Source organism: Punica granatum, chromosome 7 (genome assembly GCF_007655135.1).
Source record: "Punica granatum isolate Tunisia-2019 chromosome 7, ASM765513v2, whole genome shotgun sequence".
Classification (NCBI taxonomy): domain Eukaryota; kingdom Viridiplantae; phylum Streptophyta; class Magnoliopsida; order Myrtales; family Lythraceae; genus Punica; species Punica granatum.
In genome coordinates, this window is record NC_045133.1 from 17,684,264 (window position 1) to 17,704,051 (window position 19,788).

At 36.3% G+C, this 19,788-nt stretch overlaps 1 protein-coding gene across 1 annotated transcript; it reads left to right on the forward strand.

Annotated features, from left to right (window-relative positions):
* Positions 1-3,401: 3,401 nt before the first annotated feature.
* LOC116214446 lies at positions 3,402-4,548 on the forward strand. Its single transcript, XM_031549849.1, has 2 exons — positions 3,402-3,759; positions 4,166-4,548. Exons 1-2 carry the CDS (start codon positions 3,402-3,404, stop codon positions 4,546-4,548), a joined length of 741 nt encoding a protein of 246 aa, XP_031405709.1.
* Positions 4,549-19,788: the final 15,240 nt, after the last annotated feature.

Sequence of the window (19,788 nt, forward strand, 5' to 3'; positions counted from 1 at the left end):
TAGTTCGTTGCTTGGTTGTGGGCTTGAACAGAAAGTAAAATTGAGCAAACTTTGGTTTATATTGTAAAGTGGTAAACACAATAAATTTTTGCCTTGCAGCCCTTTCTTTTTTCCGGTGCAGCCTGGCCTTTTCTTTATTCTCAAATATTTTAACAGTCTTTTTATTTATCTCTATCCATGCTCTTTTACTCTTTTTCCGTCTGTTTTAGTTATATCTTTACTATTTAACCCACTCGTTTATGTGACTTTCAAAACGATATTGAAATCACATATTTTATTTAGACAACACACTTATAATGCTTGTAATTAATTCAAATATATTCGTCATTTCCAATTCTTTTTTCACTATAAATATTTATTTGTGTAAATTGTCAAAGCGTATGTAAAAAAATTAGTAATAAATTTTCCTCCTATCTATATTACTACAAAAGAGAGGAGAAAAAAATTTAGTCTAACATTCACTTTTCAAAAGTAATTTTTGTAAAAATAAATTGAAAATTGAGAGTTATTAAATTAAGAACAAAATAGTTCACGGAAAAAATTAAGAACAAAATAGTAAAATATGATTTTTTTTAAGGTTTAAAGTCTAATTGACGCGGATGATTTTCAGCTCATATCTGTATCAACAAGCCCAAACCCAAAGAAGCATATCTTGAATATATCAAGGAAATATTCTCGTGATGTGGAATAGGAAGATGAGATATCTTGATCCATAGATTGAGAATATTATTATCTTAATTAGGTAGTATATTTAATTTAGATAGAAATATATTTAGAATTAGATATTACTTGCAATTTTAGTTTGAGTCAGAAATCTGAAATTTCCTATTTTAGGTTATTTCTTTGTTCCATTATAGGAAGGTAATCTAGATGAGTATAGATGTCAGTTTCCTATTCTATAGTCAATGGAAGTGTCTTCCCTCTATATATAGACTATTCACATCATTGTAAGAAGAGAACTAGATACCTCAGAAACACCTATTGATGAATGATACTTTGAGTTTGCCATAACTCTTTGTTTTCAACATATTGTTAGGGTTTAGCCGTGTTCTATTCCCTTCGAGTCTAAATTCAGATTTAGGTGCGAGAAATCGTGATTTGCGCTGCGTTAGAAAGGATGGAACAGACACTCAGTCCCGAACATTTGGTGATCTCAGATGTGTCGATATCAATGGTGACTCATTATTTCGATGAATCATTTCTTCGGACAGAAGAAGATTATGTAAACACTTACTCGAAATCTCACTTATCAGATTCCATTGTGGAAAACACAATTTTTTCTGAAGAATTCGCCATGATATATCTGATCCATGTATAATATCATGAAAAATGGATACAAATTTTTGACTGCTACTTAGTATTGGCAATAGGTTTGAAAAAGTTTCTAAAAATATCAAATTTAGATATTTGTACCCTGTCGAGGTAAGAACAGAGGCTAGAGCGGAGGCTAGACCAGAGGTTTGAGGAGCAGCGTGTCATGCTTGGTGCTCTAGGCTTGCGTGCTGGTCAAAATGCGGAAGACGAACATCGGGCATATCGAGTTGTTCCTTGTGAAGAGCCTGTTGTTCGACACGTTTCGACCAATCGTACATTACAAGTCGATGCTGGACCATATCAAGATGGAGGATACGATCAAGTTGTGAATTATTGTGATAGCGGAAGATTTCAATGGGATCCAGGAGATAACCGTCCCAGAAGAATTCCTATTTTTGATGGAAGAGTAAGGACGAGAATTTTCTAGAGTGGATTTCCGATGTGGATTGTTTCTTTGATTACTATGATATCCCTGATAACGGAAGCCGAGTAGATTGGGTGGTTTATCGCTTAAGAGGTAAAGCTTCTTCTTGGTGGGAAAAATTGCAACAAGATCGCGTTCGAGATGGCAAAGATCCAGTTTTTACGTGGAGGCGTATGAAGATATTTCTAAAGGCAAGATTTCTTTCCTTGGAGTATGAAGAGTACTTATTTTAATTGTACCAGCAAAGTTCTCAAGGAATTAGGACGGTTGAAGAGTATACCATGGAATTCCTTCACTTGGCCGAATGCGTTCTACTAGTGGAAAGTGAAGATATCAAAATCAGGCGTTACCTAGAAGGCCTAAATCCTGACATACAAGAAAGAACGGGAAATAAGGTGATTTCGACTTTATCTGAAGCTTGCAGCTTAGCTTTTAAGGCCGAATTGCAATTCAAGGAACAAATTAGAATAGAAACTCGAGAAAATTTTACTAAGTTAAGGAATTCCATGGAACGCATTCAGCCAAGTGAAGGAATTCTGACATTCAAAATCGGGCGTTATTTGGAAGGCCTAAATCCTGACATACAAGAAAGAACCGGGAACAAGGTGATTTCCTATTCTATAATCAAGGGAGGTGTGTTCCCTCTATATATAGGCTATTCACCTCATTGTAAGAGAAGAACTAGATACCTCAGAAACAGATATTGATGAATCAAACTTTGAGTTTGCTATAACTCTTTGTTTTCAGCATATTGTTAGGGTTTAGCCGTGTTCTATTCCCTTCGAGTCTAAATTCAGATTTAGGCGCGAGAAACCGTGATCCACGCTGCGTCACTAATACATTGAAAGCGAAATTTTAAATAATTAATAAATTATCACGAGTAGTTCCATTGGATATTGAACCTATAACCTATAAGTCAATAAACGACAACGTACGTCACTGTTTTACACTCTCATTTAGGATTTTTCTTAACTATTACTTTTCCACCTCTTACATAATTTTTTCTCTCTCTCTCTTATCCTTCCTTACTATTCATTATTCAATCCTTTGCTCCCCATTTATCTCCCCATCTCATTGTTTCTTCTTTCTATTATGAAAGAATGACGTTGGATAACTCAACACCGATGGCGCCTCATCGAGGAACTCTGGAGGAGCAGGGGCAGGGGGCTTGCTGAGCAATGAAATTGGGCAGTCATGGCCGAGCTATGCGGCATACTTACGGGATTTGAGCAGGCTTGGCTACTTGGCTACAATTGTGTTTGTGTTAGAAGTGGATTCGAAAATGATTTATTATGGAACGATTTATTTTCCTTTGTATTTTATGTACATATCCATGCTTACCATAATTAGGCATCCCTAGTTTAGGCGAAGATATAGTTTTCCTTTTATTTTACCGGACCTGGATGTTTACATGCCAGTCGAATGAATGAGAATAAACATGTTCTTCCGCTCAATTCTAACTCTTGACATGGTATTAGAGCGGTGGTCTTGAGGCCAGCCGTCTCGTCTTCTTGCCGGCCAAGAATAGCCGAGCTTCATCTGCCAGTGATTTTACTGAGCGTCACCTCTCAATTTTTGGATTTGTCCTGCAAATTTCTTTTCCTTCCTGATTTGTCCTGCAGATTATTTAAGTTCTTCCACGCTTCTTTTCTAAATCACCACCATGACGAAATCCACAGACCACGGCACCTCGGGTGGAAGCATGCCGCTCGTTTATGTTTTCATGCCCTCTGATGGTCTTGGCACACAGCTTATTTCCTGCAAACTCAATGGCAGGAATTACAACACGTGGTCCCAAGCAATGCAGACGGCACTTCAAGCTAAAAATAAACTCATCTTTATCGAAGGCAAGGTGACACAATCAGCAGAAGGAGAACCTTGCCAAGAGCAGTGGGTTACTTGTAATTCGATGCTGCTCTCATGGATTTTCAATCACTTGGATGAAGAGCTGCAGAATTCTGTAACAGGGTCAAAGAATGCGAAGACTCTATGGGACGACCTTACAGAACGTTTTTCACTGGGTAATGAGGCGAAAATTCACCAACTCAAGACCGATACTCAAACAAGAGAAGAGGTCAGTTTTAGAGTATTATTCGAAATTAAAATTCTTTGGGATGAATTGAATTTTTACCTCGATTTGCCGGTCTGTACATGTAATGCTGGAATTCAACTCGCGGCTCACAAGGAGAAAGAGAAAGTGCATCAATTTCTCATCGGACTCAATCCAGAATTCACGACCATTCGTTCGCAAATCTTGAGCATGGACCCGCTACTAAACGCGAACAGAGCCCATTCCATGACTGCCCATGATGAAGCGCGGCGTCTGATCACACACGGGAGAGAGACTAGTTCTGAAGCATTAGGTTTCACAACGAAAATTGTTCATAATTTTGGTGGAAACTCTAACCCTAGTTTCAATTCGAACAGAGGAGAGAACAATCCTTGGGGCCGTCCTTTCTGTGATTATTGCGGGCGAAATGGCTATCATCGGGCGACATGTTATCAGCTTCACGATTACCCAGGCTCCGATTAGTGGAATCAGAAGAATTCGGAGGGGAGCTCTTCGGGAAACCCTCGAACAGGCGGCAGGAACCCTTCCTCGTCTTCTTAGATCCTGCAACAGCAACAGAGAGGAGGTGGAGTCAGATTCTCCAATTCAAGAGGCCCAGGTAATGGATATTCGGGCGGCACATCTCAGCGCCCGGTCCAGCACAACCGTGGGCAATGGAGGCCTAGTCATTCGGCCCAGCAATCCTTCACTCAGGGCCCAGCGAACTACACAGCGACCCAGGCCCATGCGGACTCTCTAGCAGACCTCAGTAAGTTGGCCCATCTTTCGGAGGCCCAATTGCAACAGCTCATGTCGATGATATCTCGCGATGATGGTGAGGTTAATCGACTAAGTGGTGAGAATTTTGTATATCTCACTTCAAATCTTGATTGGATTATTGATTCAAAAGCATCTCAACACATTACTGGTAGTCTAGATAATCTCTTTGATATTACTCTTATTGATAATGGTCCAATTATTCATGTTCCAAACGGAACAACGAAGGCTACCTTTATAGGCAAAGTTTCATTCGGAGTCAATATGGTCTTTCATAATGTCCTTTATGTGCCGAATTTCAATTGTAATCTATTGTCATTGGCTCAATTATTTCGAGAACTAAATTGTAGTGTACACTACATTTTTGGTCTATACTTGATTCAGGACCACACCTCGGGGAGTACGATTGGAGTGGGTCAACTTCACAGGGGGGGTATGGCTTCTACGACGAGTATCTTCATCTTTTCAGAGATTACGGGCAATGAAGGCAGGCGATGGAGATATTTGGCACAAGCGGTTAGGACATCCTTCTTCTCGCATTCATTTTGAGAATGATTCAATTTCCGTACATCATTCAGTCAATAATTCACTCTGTGCTGTGTGTTGTCGGGCAAAACAAATATGCTCCGGTTTTATCAGTAGTCCAAATAAAGCCTTTTTTCTATTTCAATTGGTTCATTGTGATATATGGGGACCTTATAAGGTTTCACTTATTTCTGGCACTCAGTATTTTTTGTCAATTGTGGATGACTATAGTCGGGCTGTATGGGATTACCTTTTACGAAATAAGTCGGAGGCACAAGGTTTTCTGATTAATTTCTGCAAGCTGGTCAGGAATCAATTTGATCGAACAGTGAAAACGATGAGAAATAACAATAGGTCGAAATTCATGAGCCGGGTCGTTCTAGACTATTTTTCTGACAACGGCATCATCCACCAAACTTCGTGCAATGATACTCCTCAGCAAAATGGACGAGTTGAGCCCAAACATCGTCACATTCTTAATATAGCCCGGGCATTGCTGTTCCAAGCTTCACTTCCGATAGATTTTTGGGGAGAATGTGTTTCTGCTGCGGCACACCTCATTAATCTCACGCCTTCAAATATTTTATCAGGCAAGACACCATTCGAACTACTTTTCCGAAAGAAGCCAGATTATAGACACATTCGTGTTTTCGGATGTCTATGTTATGCACATCACAACCCTTGTCTCAAGGACAAATTTGGGTCACCTTCAAGAAGGTGCATTTTTATTAGGTACCCTTTTGGAAAGAAGGGTTGGAAAGTTTATGACTTGGAGAACCGTGAGGCCTTTGTTTCCCGAGATGTTAAGTTCAGTGAAACCAATTTTCCTTTCAGCAACTCGGCTTCTTCAAGTTCGGTTAGTTCGGACATCCGCTTTTTGGATAACTCGGGTCCAGGGGGAGTTCAAGGAGAGTTTAGCCCAATTGAGTTTCAGGGGAGTCCAGCCCAATTGAGCCCAGATCAAAACATCTTCCATACTGCTCGTTTTTTCGACTCCTCCTCCCTTTCCACATCACCCACTCCATCACACTCCCCAGATACGTCTCATCCTCTTGAGCATTATCTTAATTATTATGATATTGATGCCACCCAATTGTCATTCCTTGCTGCTATTGACTCCAACACAGAGCCAAGGACTTACTCTTAGGCTGCCAAAGATCACAGATGGCGTCTCGCCATGGTCGACGAAATCCATGCTCTTGAAGAAAATGGTACCTGGACCATTCAATCACTCCCTCCCAAGAAGAATCCCATCGGTTGTAAGTGGGTTTTTAAGATTAAACGACGGGCTGATGGCACTGTGGAACGTTACAAAGCTCAGCTGATGGCCAAAGGTTTCACTCAAGTTGAAGGCGTCGACTTTCACCAGACTTTTGTGCCAGTGGCAAAATTGGTCACGGTACGATATTTGTTGACCATTGTTGTTGCTAAACAATGGGAAATGCATCAACTTGATGTCAATAATGCCTTTCTTCATGGAGATTTGGATGAGGAGGTTTACATGTCGCTTCCTACCGGTTTTCGTTCCACTCATTCTAATCAAGTATGCCGTTCGCGAAAATCTTTATATGGTCTTCGTCAAGCCTCTCGCAACTGGTATTCCAAATTTGCCACAACTCTCATTCAATATGGCTTTCAACAATCTGAGGCTGATCATTCTTTATTCACCTTCTCTCATGGTGACATAGTTTTTGCGGTTTTGGTCTATGTGGATGATCTGATTCTTGTGGCTAATGATTCTATCTCCTACACCACTTTTAAAACTTATCTTCATCAGTGCTTCCGCATTAAAGATCTTGGTGCCTCATCCTATTTCCTGGGGATAGAAATTATTCGCAGCAGTTCCGGTCTATTTCTTAATCAGCGGAAGTACACTCTGGATATTCTTACTGAAGCAGGTATGCTGGGTTCTCGACCTGCCTATTTCCCTATGGAGCAACAACACCAATTGTCTACGGATAGTGGCGATCCCATTTCTGATCCGGAACAGTACCGCCGCCTTGTTGGTCGCCTCTTGTATCTCACCATCACTAGGCCGGAGCTTCGTTATCGTATTCATATTCTTTCACAGTTCTTACAAGATCCTCATCAAGGACATTGGGACACAGCTCTGCGAGTGCTCCGTTATCTCAAGCAATCCCCTAGACAAGGAATTTTTCTCCGTCCAACCTCTCTGTCTTTAATGGCCTACTGTGATGCGGATTGGGCTAGTTGTCCAGTGACTCGACAATCTTTGATCGGATATTTCATCACATTAGGCGGAAGTCCTATCTCTTGGAAGTCTAAAAAGCAAACAACAATCTCCAAGTCATTCGCTGAAGCTAAATATCGGGCCATGGCTGCAACCGTCAGTGAACTCTTATGGCTCCGTTCTCTCCTCAGCTCTCTTGGTGTTTATCATGCAGGTCCAATGCATCTTCTCTGTGATAATCAAGCGGCTCTTCACATCGCCTCGAATCCAGTCTTCCATGAGCGTACCAAACACACTGAAATAGATTGCCATTTCATTAGGTAATATATACGCTCCGGAGCTGTAGAAACATCTCACGTGTCTACACGCTTCCAACTTGTAGATATCTTTACTAAGGCACTTGGGCTTGACCGGTTTCATTTTCTCCTCAGCAAGTTGGGAATTCAGAATCCTCATTCTCCAACTTGATGGGGAGTATTATGGAACGATTTATTTTCTTTTGTATTTTATGTACATATCCATGCCTACCATAATTAGGCATCCCTAGTTTAGGCGAAGGTATAGTTTTCCTTTTATTTTACCGGATCTGGATGTATACATACCAGTCGAATGAATGAGAATAAACAAGTTCTTCCGCTCAATTCTAACTCTTGACATGATTTGCGGTCTAATTACAAATGGAAAAATTGGTGTGCACCCCACCTTACCATGTTGGTTCCTCCAATCTGTGAACTCCTCGGGCATAAGTGGTTTTTCGAAGTTAACCATATTTACCGGGAGGGGGATTCGTGTGTAGATCGGTTGGTGAAGGCAACTCCCAATCTGTAGGTTGGACTTCATGTATTTCGTTCTTTGTGGTCTTAATTAGGAAAGCTGTTATTTGGCAATATTGTTAGGACATCGATACTTCACCTTTTTTAATCTTAGAAATAACAATATTTTTTTGGGTAAATGGAATAGCAATATTCTTAATTAAATAGAAATCTTTTTTAATCTCTATGCAAATTTTTATTTATTAACAACTAATGAAAAAATAATTATAATTATATAGATAAGTGATTTCTAGTCTCATTGTGAGACCAAGGGGCCAGTGGGATCTTTACTCCATTCGTCACTTCTATTTTTGTAAAAAGAAAATTTAATTCATACCTTTTTTATTTTTTATTCGACCTCTGTTTTAGTGTTTTTTAGTTCCGGTTGAAAGATATTCGATAATTCAATTGGCTTCTTAGCCTAATTGACCATTATGGTTACACCAATTATTTCGAGAAACATTTAATTTCACCCTTTAAAATAAAAAAATTACTTTTGCCCCCATGTTTATAAATTTGGCTTGGACAATATAGTGGATAACCCGATTAACCCCTCCCCAAAAGACTCATTCATCATGGTCAAATCGGTATAATTTTCTTCCCCAACTTTTAGTTAGAAAAATAAAAATGTATATAAAAATGTAAAATATACACATTAGCATATATAATATATTTTCTTTTATGAATTTTAGGTTTATATTGCAAATATAGACTCACAAATCTCCTCCCCCCTAATTTAGAAGGATTAATTTTGGATATTTTTTTTGTATGTACCTCTGGCTTCCGAAAGCCCAAGGCAATGGAGCTCGACTATTTTAGTTTTGAACCTAGTTAACCCACTAAGACTTCATTTATGAGTGCAGTGACAATTGAATAAGTGCTTATTTTGTTTAGTTTTAAGCAGTATTTAGTGAATTCTTTCAAAACATGATTTGGCTTATTTCTGCAGTTGAAAACGTGACTTTTTTTATAGGTGTTTATAAAACTGCTTATGGTTATTCGCCATTTTTAGCATTAGTTTTAATTTCAGCAGTTTTAAATTGTTACATCCTAAACGCTTTTGCTTATTCTAAAATTAACACTTATTTTTTAACAATTATACTTTAACACTTTTATGTCAGCAAGAGCATTCCCAAACCAAGGCTAAAAGGGGTAAAACTCTTCTAATTGTAAATTTTCTCTATTTACATGTCTAAAACTTGAGACTTTATCTAAGGAAAAGAGACGCCGAATATTAATTTTGGAATTTACATATGAAGAAACTCTTAGCCCCTTTTCCTTTTCCTTCCGCGATTTCCTTCTTTCTTTCTTTTAATTCAGGCGGTGGGGGCGCCGAAGGCCACCATTGTTTTGGTAGGGTCGCCAACGATGGTTAGCTTCGGTGAATCATGTGGAACCGTTAAGTGTCACATTGACAAATCCCACTAAAATTACAAGCAAAATTGACATCGTACTAAATGTGAAACAAAATAAAAAATTAGTATATTTTCATGTTAGCGTTAAGGATAGACGAAGAACAAAAGTGGACCAATTTCAAACATAATCGTGAAGGATCCTAAATAATTCAATTTATTTAACAACAATAAAATTATGAACAAATTGAAAGTAAATTAACATATTTTGGTCACAAATATTTATTTGTATAATTTATTTTTGGTGTATATGCTGCATATATTGTTGCATAAATTGATATAATGTGTGTGAATAATAAAAAAAATTAAAAAAAAAAGAACTTCTGGACTCCGCCGCATCACGTGGGTCCGGCCTAGTGTTCTTTAAAGTGGATAGTTAAAAAATAAAATCAAATGGGCAGTGCCTAGCGAGATATGACATTTTAATGTGTATATTTATACACCCGTAAAAACAAAATTTTACATATTTTCTCCAATAGCTGCACGGCACCTCTTTTATTTTTATAAGTTTTATTTTACTATATAACAAATTAGACCAGAATATTTTTTTATTATACAAATTTATGGGAGACATAACTCTTAGTAATTCCGGAAATTCAGCATTTAATATTACTTCTCCTAACAATAAATGTGTTTCTCAAAATTCGATCTTGTGTTTTGTTCTTTAAGAAAGTTGATAAATTGAATTATATAGGAATGGAATAACTAAAATGATCCTCATTCCAGGAGTTCCTCTGACCAATTTATTGATGATTATATGGCAAATTACTTCCACCAGACAACCACCAAATTGATGCAACAAATGGGGGCCACAACTAATGAAAGCGAAAGAGGCACTAAAGATCTAGTCGGCCGCATTACTTGCAATTCACCAAAAAAACGTTTTTATAACTTGTTAAAGGGCATCAAATTGATAATCGTCTAGGTACATGTCCGCATTTTGTACAGGTGTATAACAAATTAATTACTATATCAAAATATTATCTAATTCATAGAGAATGTTAAACAAAAAAAAATTACTAGTTAAAAAAAAGTCATGTTAGTTATAATCAAGCGAGAGATTTAACTCCTTTATTTTTTCTCTCCTATATTTATCTCTTTTTAGACCTAAAAACAAGAGATCCGAAGTTCACTAGCATGGCAACTCCCTTATGGAAAGTAAAATTTTCACTTGACGTCGACTCAAAGTCAAGAAGTCCGATATTCAATTCTCACTATCGGGACTACCATGTCCATTTATTCATCCTCCAGTCCCCTACTAACTGCAACTGGAAAAGGAAATGACAAGAAAACCCAACATTTGAGTTTATTTAGATTATAGAACTAATGTATGCATGTGTGTGTATATATTCATATATAACCTCAATGGTTCGGCCTAATGATAACAAGATAAGTATTCACCTGGTTCTAAATTGGAATTTCCTTGAGGCCATTTGCTCAGGCCTTTAGCCGATGTTTAGCTATTCTTTTGTCATGGGCACAAAAACTTAGGGATTAATCTAGCGAAAACTGAATATCTCCCGTATCAAATATATTTACATATATATATATATATATTCATTTATATACCACCTCCGATCCTATCAAAACGGACAAAATCATTTTCACTTATCAAAACAGAGAACTCAAGAGTGGGTTGAAAGAAAAACCACCGCGCCAACTGATCAAGAAACCATAAAGAACTGCAAAGTGCTCACTCTTTCATGGCGAACTCATTCCTCGGTCCGCTGTTCGTCTCGTACGCCCTCCTCATCACAGCCGCAGCCGCCACCTTCATCCCCACTGCACTGACGGCCACATCTTCGCTGCCACCGACTACAGTAACAGCTCCGCCACAGGCCTACAGCGATCACGACTTCAGCCTCCAGCAGCTTTATAACATCATTGACGCGCTCATAGGGACGGGCGACTTTGGGAACTGGGCGAACTTCCTATCCACGACAGATCCCTCCATGTTCCCGCTCTCTGCCACCGTTTTCGTCCCCGGTGATTCCGCCTTCTCATCATTCTCTGACCACCTCTCATCTTCCCTGCCGGACCCCCGGGTTGTCGAAGCTGTCGACCCGTTCCTCTTTGCCTACCACATTGTCCCTCAGCGCCTCTCCTACTCGGACCTGATGCTCTTCCCGATCAACTCCAGGCTCCCCACTCTGTTGCTGGACAAGTCGATCCTAATCGCCAACAACTCCCACTCTAACTTCACGCTCAACCGGTCCCGTCTCACTTGGCCCGACCTTCTCTCCACCCCCTCGGTATCCGTCCATGGCATCTCAGATGTTCTTGACTACACCATGAACAGCGAAGCAGACTCAATGGCCAACCACTCTGATGTTCCCCCGATGCCTCAGTTTGTGCCGCCAATGGAACAGGACAACTCCCCAGAACTGCCGCTACCGCCTCAGGAGCTAGAGACACCACCTGACCTGCAGGTTGCGCCGCCAGCTCTCGGGATTGCATCGCAGGCATCTTGTTCAATTGTTTCAAGTGCTGAGTATTATATGCCGATCATCTGCCTCGGGTGGCTTCTTGGATTAATCAAGATTCCCAGATACACGAACCCGAGTTCATCCCAATGAGTTGCAGGCTCCGGGCTAGTACTCCAATCAAGTATATGTGTGGTGAAATCTCGGTGCTCAAACTTGTCGAGATTGCATGGTGATTTTCGATCATTTACGTGATTTCGTTTCATTTGAGAATTCGTTTGGGGGTGGGTGCATCAAACCATTTATCTCATCAACTTTCCTCGAATTAGGTTTCTGAAAATAGTTAGGGCTTGGGACTATGATCAATTCACAGAATGAATATCCATAAATCATATTGGACTTTCTTTTCCATATAATCCACCAACTGATATGGTTAAACCTTGGTTTACATTTATTTACTACATACACACACACACGCATATGTTAAAGGGATATTTCATATTTGGAACAATATTTTTCGAAAATAAGAAAAATCTCTTCGTCCGTGTGTAAACCCAAATATCTTTTCAGCTCTAAGCCTACTACACGATGCCCATAGTGTGTCATCGAATACATCAAGAAGTATACAGATTTTATAATAATAATACTTATAAGTTGACAATTCACGCATTGGATTCGGGAGATAAAGAATAAGTCGGTTCGAAGTGACTAACAATTTACATCTCTACATCACAACTGATGGCTTCCGAAATGATGGGCAAACATGACAGTGTTTTGTATCAGCAGTGACAGAAAAAACCTGATTAGCAATCGAAATCACCTACGAGTTTATGGTCCACTTCTTCATTAAGCGTTGAAGCCAGTCTTACAATACCCGGAAGACCAACGAATGTTGTAAAGTGTAACAAGGTCTCTGATTGCTTCTTGCTCACTTCTCTTCTCAACAAATCCCCGAGAGAAAGATTTAAGACAAGTAAACATAGCTGAATACGGGGAAAGAAAGTTCTTAAGATTATCTATCATGGTCCATTCAGAAAAGTAAAAAGTGAGTAAGCGAATCCACTAGTCTATATTGTAACATGAGGAAACTTAATAGGGGAGGATTGTGTGTGCCGCCAATGATTTTTGTTCATGAAGAAGAAGGATGGTTCGCTGCAATTATGTTTTGATTATCGACACCTGAATCAAGTCACAGTACGCAACAAATATCCTTTACCTTGGACAGAAGACTTGTTTGATCAACTCTGAGATGCCATTGTCTTCTCGAAGATCGACCTTAGATCGGGATACCACCAGCTGAAGATAAAAGATTCTGATGTGCCCAAGGCAGCTTTTCAAACTCAATAAAAGATTCTTGTGATGGCTTTTGGATTGACAAATGCTCCCATGACTTTTATGGATTTGATGAACAGAATTTTCCAACCATACCTTGATCAATTTATTGTAGTGTTTATCGATGATATTTTAGTATATTCAAGAAGCAGGGATGAGCATGAACAACATCTCTGGGTTGTGCTACAAACTTTGAGGGAGAAAAAGCTTTATGCGAAGTTTAGTAAGTGTGAGTTTTGGCTAAATCAGGTGGATTTCTCGGGCATGCGATTTCAAGAGATGGTGTATCAGTAGATCCTTCATAGATTGAAGCCATATTGAATTGGAGTCGTTCCATGAATGTGACAGAGGTGAGGAGTTTTGTAGGACAAGCAAGTTATTATCGAAGATTTGTAGAAGGATTTTCACTTATAGCGGCTCCTTTGACTCGGTTAACACAGAAGAATGTAAAGTTCGAGTAGATAGATGAATGTGAGCAGAGTTTCAAGGAATAAAGAGTCGATTGACCATTGCTCCATTGCTCATTATTCCATTTATAGATGAAGGTTTTGTGATTTATAGTGACGCATCTCATTAGCAGTTAGGCTGCATTCTAATGCAACATGGTAAAGTGGTGGCCTACGCTTCACGACAACTGCGAAGTCATGAAAGGAACTATCCAACACATGACCTTGAATTGGCAGCAGTGGTGTTTGCTCTCGAGCTCTGGAGACTTTACTTATATGAGCAAAATGTGAGATTTATACGGATCACAAGAGTTTGAAGTACTTGTTTACTCAGAAGGAGCTCAACTTACAAAAAAGAAGATGGATTGAATTAATTAAAGACTACAACTGCATGATCAAGTATCATCCAGGGAAGGCAAATGTTATGGCAGATGCATTGAGTCAGAAATCATCAACAAGATTAGCATATATGTAGAGTGTTCAAAACACACTTATCAACGAGTTGAGGTCATTGAAAGCTAAACTAGAGATGACCATATTGGGAGCATTGATGGCTATTTACAACATGAAGCCAGTGCTGATTGATCGAATTCGAGAAGCACAAGAGGAAAATCCATTCTTGATGGAGATGAAAAAGAAGATAAAAGAAGGCAAGGTGAAGGAAGGCAAGAAATTTGAGTTTGTCTTGAAAGAGGATGACACGCTTATGTTTAGAAATCGACAGTGCAGCTGTTCATCTATTCCTTCAAATAACAAGAGAGATTGCATATAGATTTGTATTCCTTTTTCGCCAGCGACGGTGAACTTCGGGCAAAAGAAGAAGAAAGAATGGTAGGGTTTTACAAATCATCTTCAACCTTTTTGTTGTTAAATATTTATAGATCTTAAACTAATGATTTTATTGTATTAAAATTTTATTTCCCGGGTTTCAGTAATTGCAACTATTTTATGGAAACAAAACTTAGCTATTATAGACCTCGAGGGCTTTTTATTACACCAAATGACCAAATTGGTTTTACCTTAATTTGTAGCCACATGCAAATGGAAGACGGAATCCGCACGGCTGAAGATGCAAACCGACTACAATAGGCCCGTTCACGGAGAGCCACATTTTTGGAAACTCCTCCCGACGCTGTTCGTGTTGTCAAAGTTGGAGTCGTATTATGGTTTGACCAAGATTTTTGTACTTATTATTTTTCGGATAATTGCCAAAACTAAATATAACTAGTTGATGATAATTTGATAAGAACAAACACCGGCACAATGCACGGGCTACAAGGCTAATTTATTTAAATTTAAGCAAAATAGTATATCAAATTATAATATTTTCATGTGCAACATGTTTGACTAGTAAATATTAAAAAAATCTCAAAAAAGAAGAAGATCTTTATCGGAAATTGAAAGTTCTTTTATAAATGACAAATAAATTAAATTTTGTTGATTTCTTTACATTTACATTTGAATGCGCATAGCTACTCTTTTTATATTAAAAAAACCTGCTATCTATTCTTTTATGGCAAATTTTATAATAGAACGTCAAATTATGTTTTATGGTGGAATGCTAGTTTTTTTTAGTTCTTTTAATATTAAAAATAATGTTTGGCCCATATCTTTTAACGGAGTCACAAATCCATCGAGTCAGTACAATAGAATTGGACGGTCGCTTACGTGTCGATAGCGTGTCATGACGTGTTCATAAATTAAAATCCATTACATGTCACTAACGTGTCTGGTTTATATTATACCGATTTTCTTTAAAAATCGATTTTTATGGTCCGGTTCGGTGATCTGACGATGACAGATGACATCGCAGAATGTGATTGGCACATATGGCGGGAAAATTTGAGAACAATGTTATAGTAATGTAGACATAAAATGTGAAATGAAAATGTAAATGACTAAAAATACTATGGGCAAAATATGTAAATAATGAACGGATGAAATTAAAAATTGGTGGAATCTAATAGCTAAAATTGATGTCTATCATCGAACACAAGTTGATGTTTCACAGTAGAATCTACCTTCTTTTAACAGCTCAAATGGGAAGTTCTCCCGAAAATTGAGAGTTCTTTCCTATCATCATCATCGTCCAATCAAAACCAAGTCCACTGGTGAAAAATTAATAATTATTATTATTTTCTTTTATCCGGAAAAGAGGATGCCCATGCCCCGTAGAATTATCGTATCTAACGGAAAAATTAACGCAAAGTAAAAATTGGATATAGATTTGAAATCGGAACAATACCTTGTGAGTTTTTAATCCCAAATAGAAAGACGTACTAAATTAAAAAAAAAATTGAAATCCCGTGTTTTTTTTTTAATAATATACCCTAATCCGGACTTAAGATAATTTTTCATTAGCAACCTCTTGGGGAAAAAAATCCACCTAGACTCTTTCTCTGATACTGGGGGCAAAGTCGTGCTTTGTTGTAGCAGCCCGTCACAATGCAGGAGTACTATATATTTGTATTATTATTTATAGTATTATTATATTACAACTGCTTTAGTACCATTATACTGCGTTTCCCTAAAACCAAAAGCTAATTCAACACTTTCCATTAGGTTTTAGGGTAAAATACACTCTTCTCTCTTGAACTTTTGTAAAATGATACTCAAACTCATTCTTGAGACAAAATGATACTTCATCCCATCGACTATATTGACTTGATAAGAAAAATCTCTTTTGATCCACAACTTTTATTTGCTTTTCGCTTTGATCCTTTTTTTTCGTTTATTCTTATAGTCAATATAACACGATTTGCCCACCGTGCTCTTGTTGGTGGAAATTTCGATAGACCTATTTATGTGTAGTATTTTTATTAATAAAAAATTTTCGAAAATAAGAAAAAGACCTACACATCGAGAATAACTCAGACTTTCAAAAGTCTGGCGAGCTAATGATGGTCATTGACGAGACCTCACTCCTCAAAATTGATATCCCAGACTATTATGCTTGATATCTCAATCTCAAGAGACGAAGCTTACTACCATACAATGTTTTCGTAAATAAAAACTTTTCGAAATAAAATTAACAAATAAAACAATAATTTTAAGGAGCATATCTAAAGTAGATGACCATAATATTCTCTAAAGCCATCAGAAATTTAGATAGGGTGTGGCTGCCCTCGCCCCAACCCTTTCGAGCTCATACTTCTCATAAATTACTACCAACTAGGGGTCTCTACAATATTGCCAAGAAGGTGACTATAAAGTCCCTATATCTACTCTTTATTATTGTTCTTTTTTTATTTTTTATTAATTTTAAAAATTATTTTATTATTCATAATGCTTGCTCAAATACTTATATAAGAAGAGACTTGCGATTCAGCATCAGCGCTCATGAACATGATGACAAAGTTGTGGGTGACCATTGTAAAGGCTAATAACCTCATACTACAAAAGAGAAACGAAAAAAGAAATACATTAGCTACTTTTGAGAAAAATTTACAATTAAATTTTATGTTGAAAATTTCCAATGGATTTCCTATGGGTTTCTGTCAAATACATAAAAAAGTATTTTTTCAAGGAAATTCCCTCATAAACTTTAAAATTGAAAAATATTGATTGGGGAAATTCCCTCAAAAAATTAAAAAATGTATAATAATTTTTCGAGGGAAATTCAATTGGAAATTTCCCTAAAAATTTTTAAAATAAAATTATTTTAGAGGTCCTAGTTTGAGATATTGATGTTAAGGGTGGAGCCACGATGATCACGAATAAACCACCCCCCCTCCACCACCACACCCCCCCACCCAAAAAAAAAAGATAAATGAAGGACTTAATTGCTATCGACAATCTCCGCAGGAAGACTTACAGGAATTTTTAAAATTTTCTTTAATTCATAAAATAATATTTTTATTCTCAAAAAATTTACCATCAATAATTTTGGTGGAAATTCAAAGAGCAAGACTAACGTAGACCAGCCATGACATCTTGAGGACAATATTAAACATATATGAATGAATTAGGATGAAATTGATACAACAATTAAAGATTGAGGACACAAAAAATACGTGTCAATTTTTTTTATTGAGAACAAGATAGAGTGTCATTTTCTCTTAAGAGTGGCATAGATTGTCATTCAACAATACCTCAAGGGAGGGGAGTGTAATTTACCCCAATTTTTAAGTACGATTGTTCAATTTGTTGAATTAAATGATTGGATAATACATAAATTATTAAAGATTTATATATATTTATATATATTAACGAAATCTGAATATTAAAAATATTACTATTTTTTAAGTATTCTGTGGAAATCTATATAAACAAATTTAATTTGTTAGTTATGATTTATATATTGAGAGGTAGAAGAATTTAAAATAAATAGAGAAAATAAGGTAGTAAGAGGGAATAGAGAAGAAAATAACTATGTACATATATTTAGTACTGTTAATATAACAATCTTATCATCTTTATTCTAATAGCAAATATTTTGTATTAAATATATTATTTATGTACTTATATCGTCACTTCTTCAATTACAATACTATACTATAATGTTTTTGCCAAACATCTATGTTGAAGTATAAAAAACCAAATGTAACATGCGGAACCAAGATTTACTTCAATAAATATTAGTGCCAAAAAAAATGGACGCTTGAGTTCATCACTAGATTTAATGAAATTAACCATTAATATTATTTTTCTTTTTAAGGAATGATTAATTAAGATCTTATAAATTTATTACTTATGGTGTTATTGTAGAAAACATATATATATATATATATATATATATATATTCAAAGGGAAGGATTTAATGATAATAAATTTTTCTTAAAAAAGGAAAAGATAGAAGAAAGAATTGCGTGATCAATTAGAGTCCGAGATATCATAACTGGAAAATATAATAACAATTAAATAGCACCAAATTCATTGTTTCATTCTCCATTAATTCTATATAAACAAAAATTATGCATAATGTCATTTTGAGGAAAATAAATGTGCACGTGAGTATCAAAATGATATTCTACTCTACTTTTGCAGGATGTGATTTGTGTAGTTAATCTATATGTAGTTATGATACGTTAAGTTTGAAAGTTTTTTGGAGATGTGTGAAGACATCAAAGAAGGGAAAAAGATATAAAAAAAAATTAAAAATTTATAGAAAAATGTTAAAAATGAGGAAAGAAAAGTAAAAATAAAAAAGGGCTAAGATATGTTAAGTTTGAAAATTCTTGGAGGATGTGAGAGGAAATCAAAAGAAGGGACAAAAATAAAAAACGTTCAAATTTTACAAAAACTGTTAAAAATGGGGAAGAAAAGGGTAAAAATGAAAAGAAAAATGAAAATGGACATGTGTCCTCATTTCTTGCAATGGACATAAACAGCAGTTTTAGTTATTTAAGACTAGATCATGATGCCCAGCGTTTTGCTGTGGGGTCGAAAAATTATATCGAAAATTCTCTACGAAAATTATGAAGATATGATTATCTTTATGTTCTTTTCATCCCAAAACATCTTAGAATTTTCTCATTTTATTGTGAAAATATTAAATAATAAAAATATTATTATCGTTCTTCTCATTATACAAATTGAAATACTCAACTAGATTATATTTGTAGTTTTGAATAATATAATTGAAGTATCGAACCAATCAAACGTAAACAATGAATAAATTTAAAAGAAATAATATGATGCATGCATTGTCTTTTAAAATCTTGTTGAATTCTCCAACGTAATTTAATAGTTTGAATTATATTGCTCTAATTTGACTTTTTAATTGCATTTTTCTTCCGTGATCAAATCACGGTCGTCATTATGAATTTTTTTTTGTTTTTTTTATAGATATTGTGTTTTCTAATATGATATTAAAAATTTATACATAGATAACAGTAAAGAATAATTAGTTTAATCCAAAATTTTAATAACCTAAATTGATCTTATTACATAGTTACAATTAAGTAACCTTTTCTATATCCTAAGTAAGAATTTTTGTGTACAATTTTATATAATGTCCTTTTTTGAAAAATGTATTTTTAGAGAGGATGAAAAATTAGTGTCATTTTGAGAATAAATACGCGTGAGTATTAAAATAATAATCACTTCATTTTTACAGGACATGACATGTTTTTATTAATTG

Bases quoted from the DNA above. Each gene is read 5' to 3' on its own strand.
- LOC116214446 (XM_031549849.1), top strand. From the start codon at position 3,402: ATGACGAAATCCACAGACCACGGCACCTCGGGTGGAAGCATGCCGCTC. The intron at 3,760-4,165 runs GTAATGAGGCGA...CAATTCGAACAG, and splicing joins TACAGAACGTTTTTCACTGG to AGGAGAGAACAATCCTTGGG.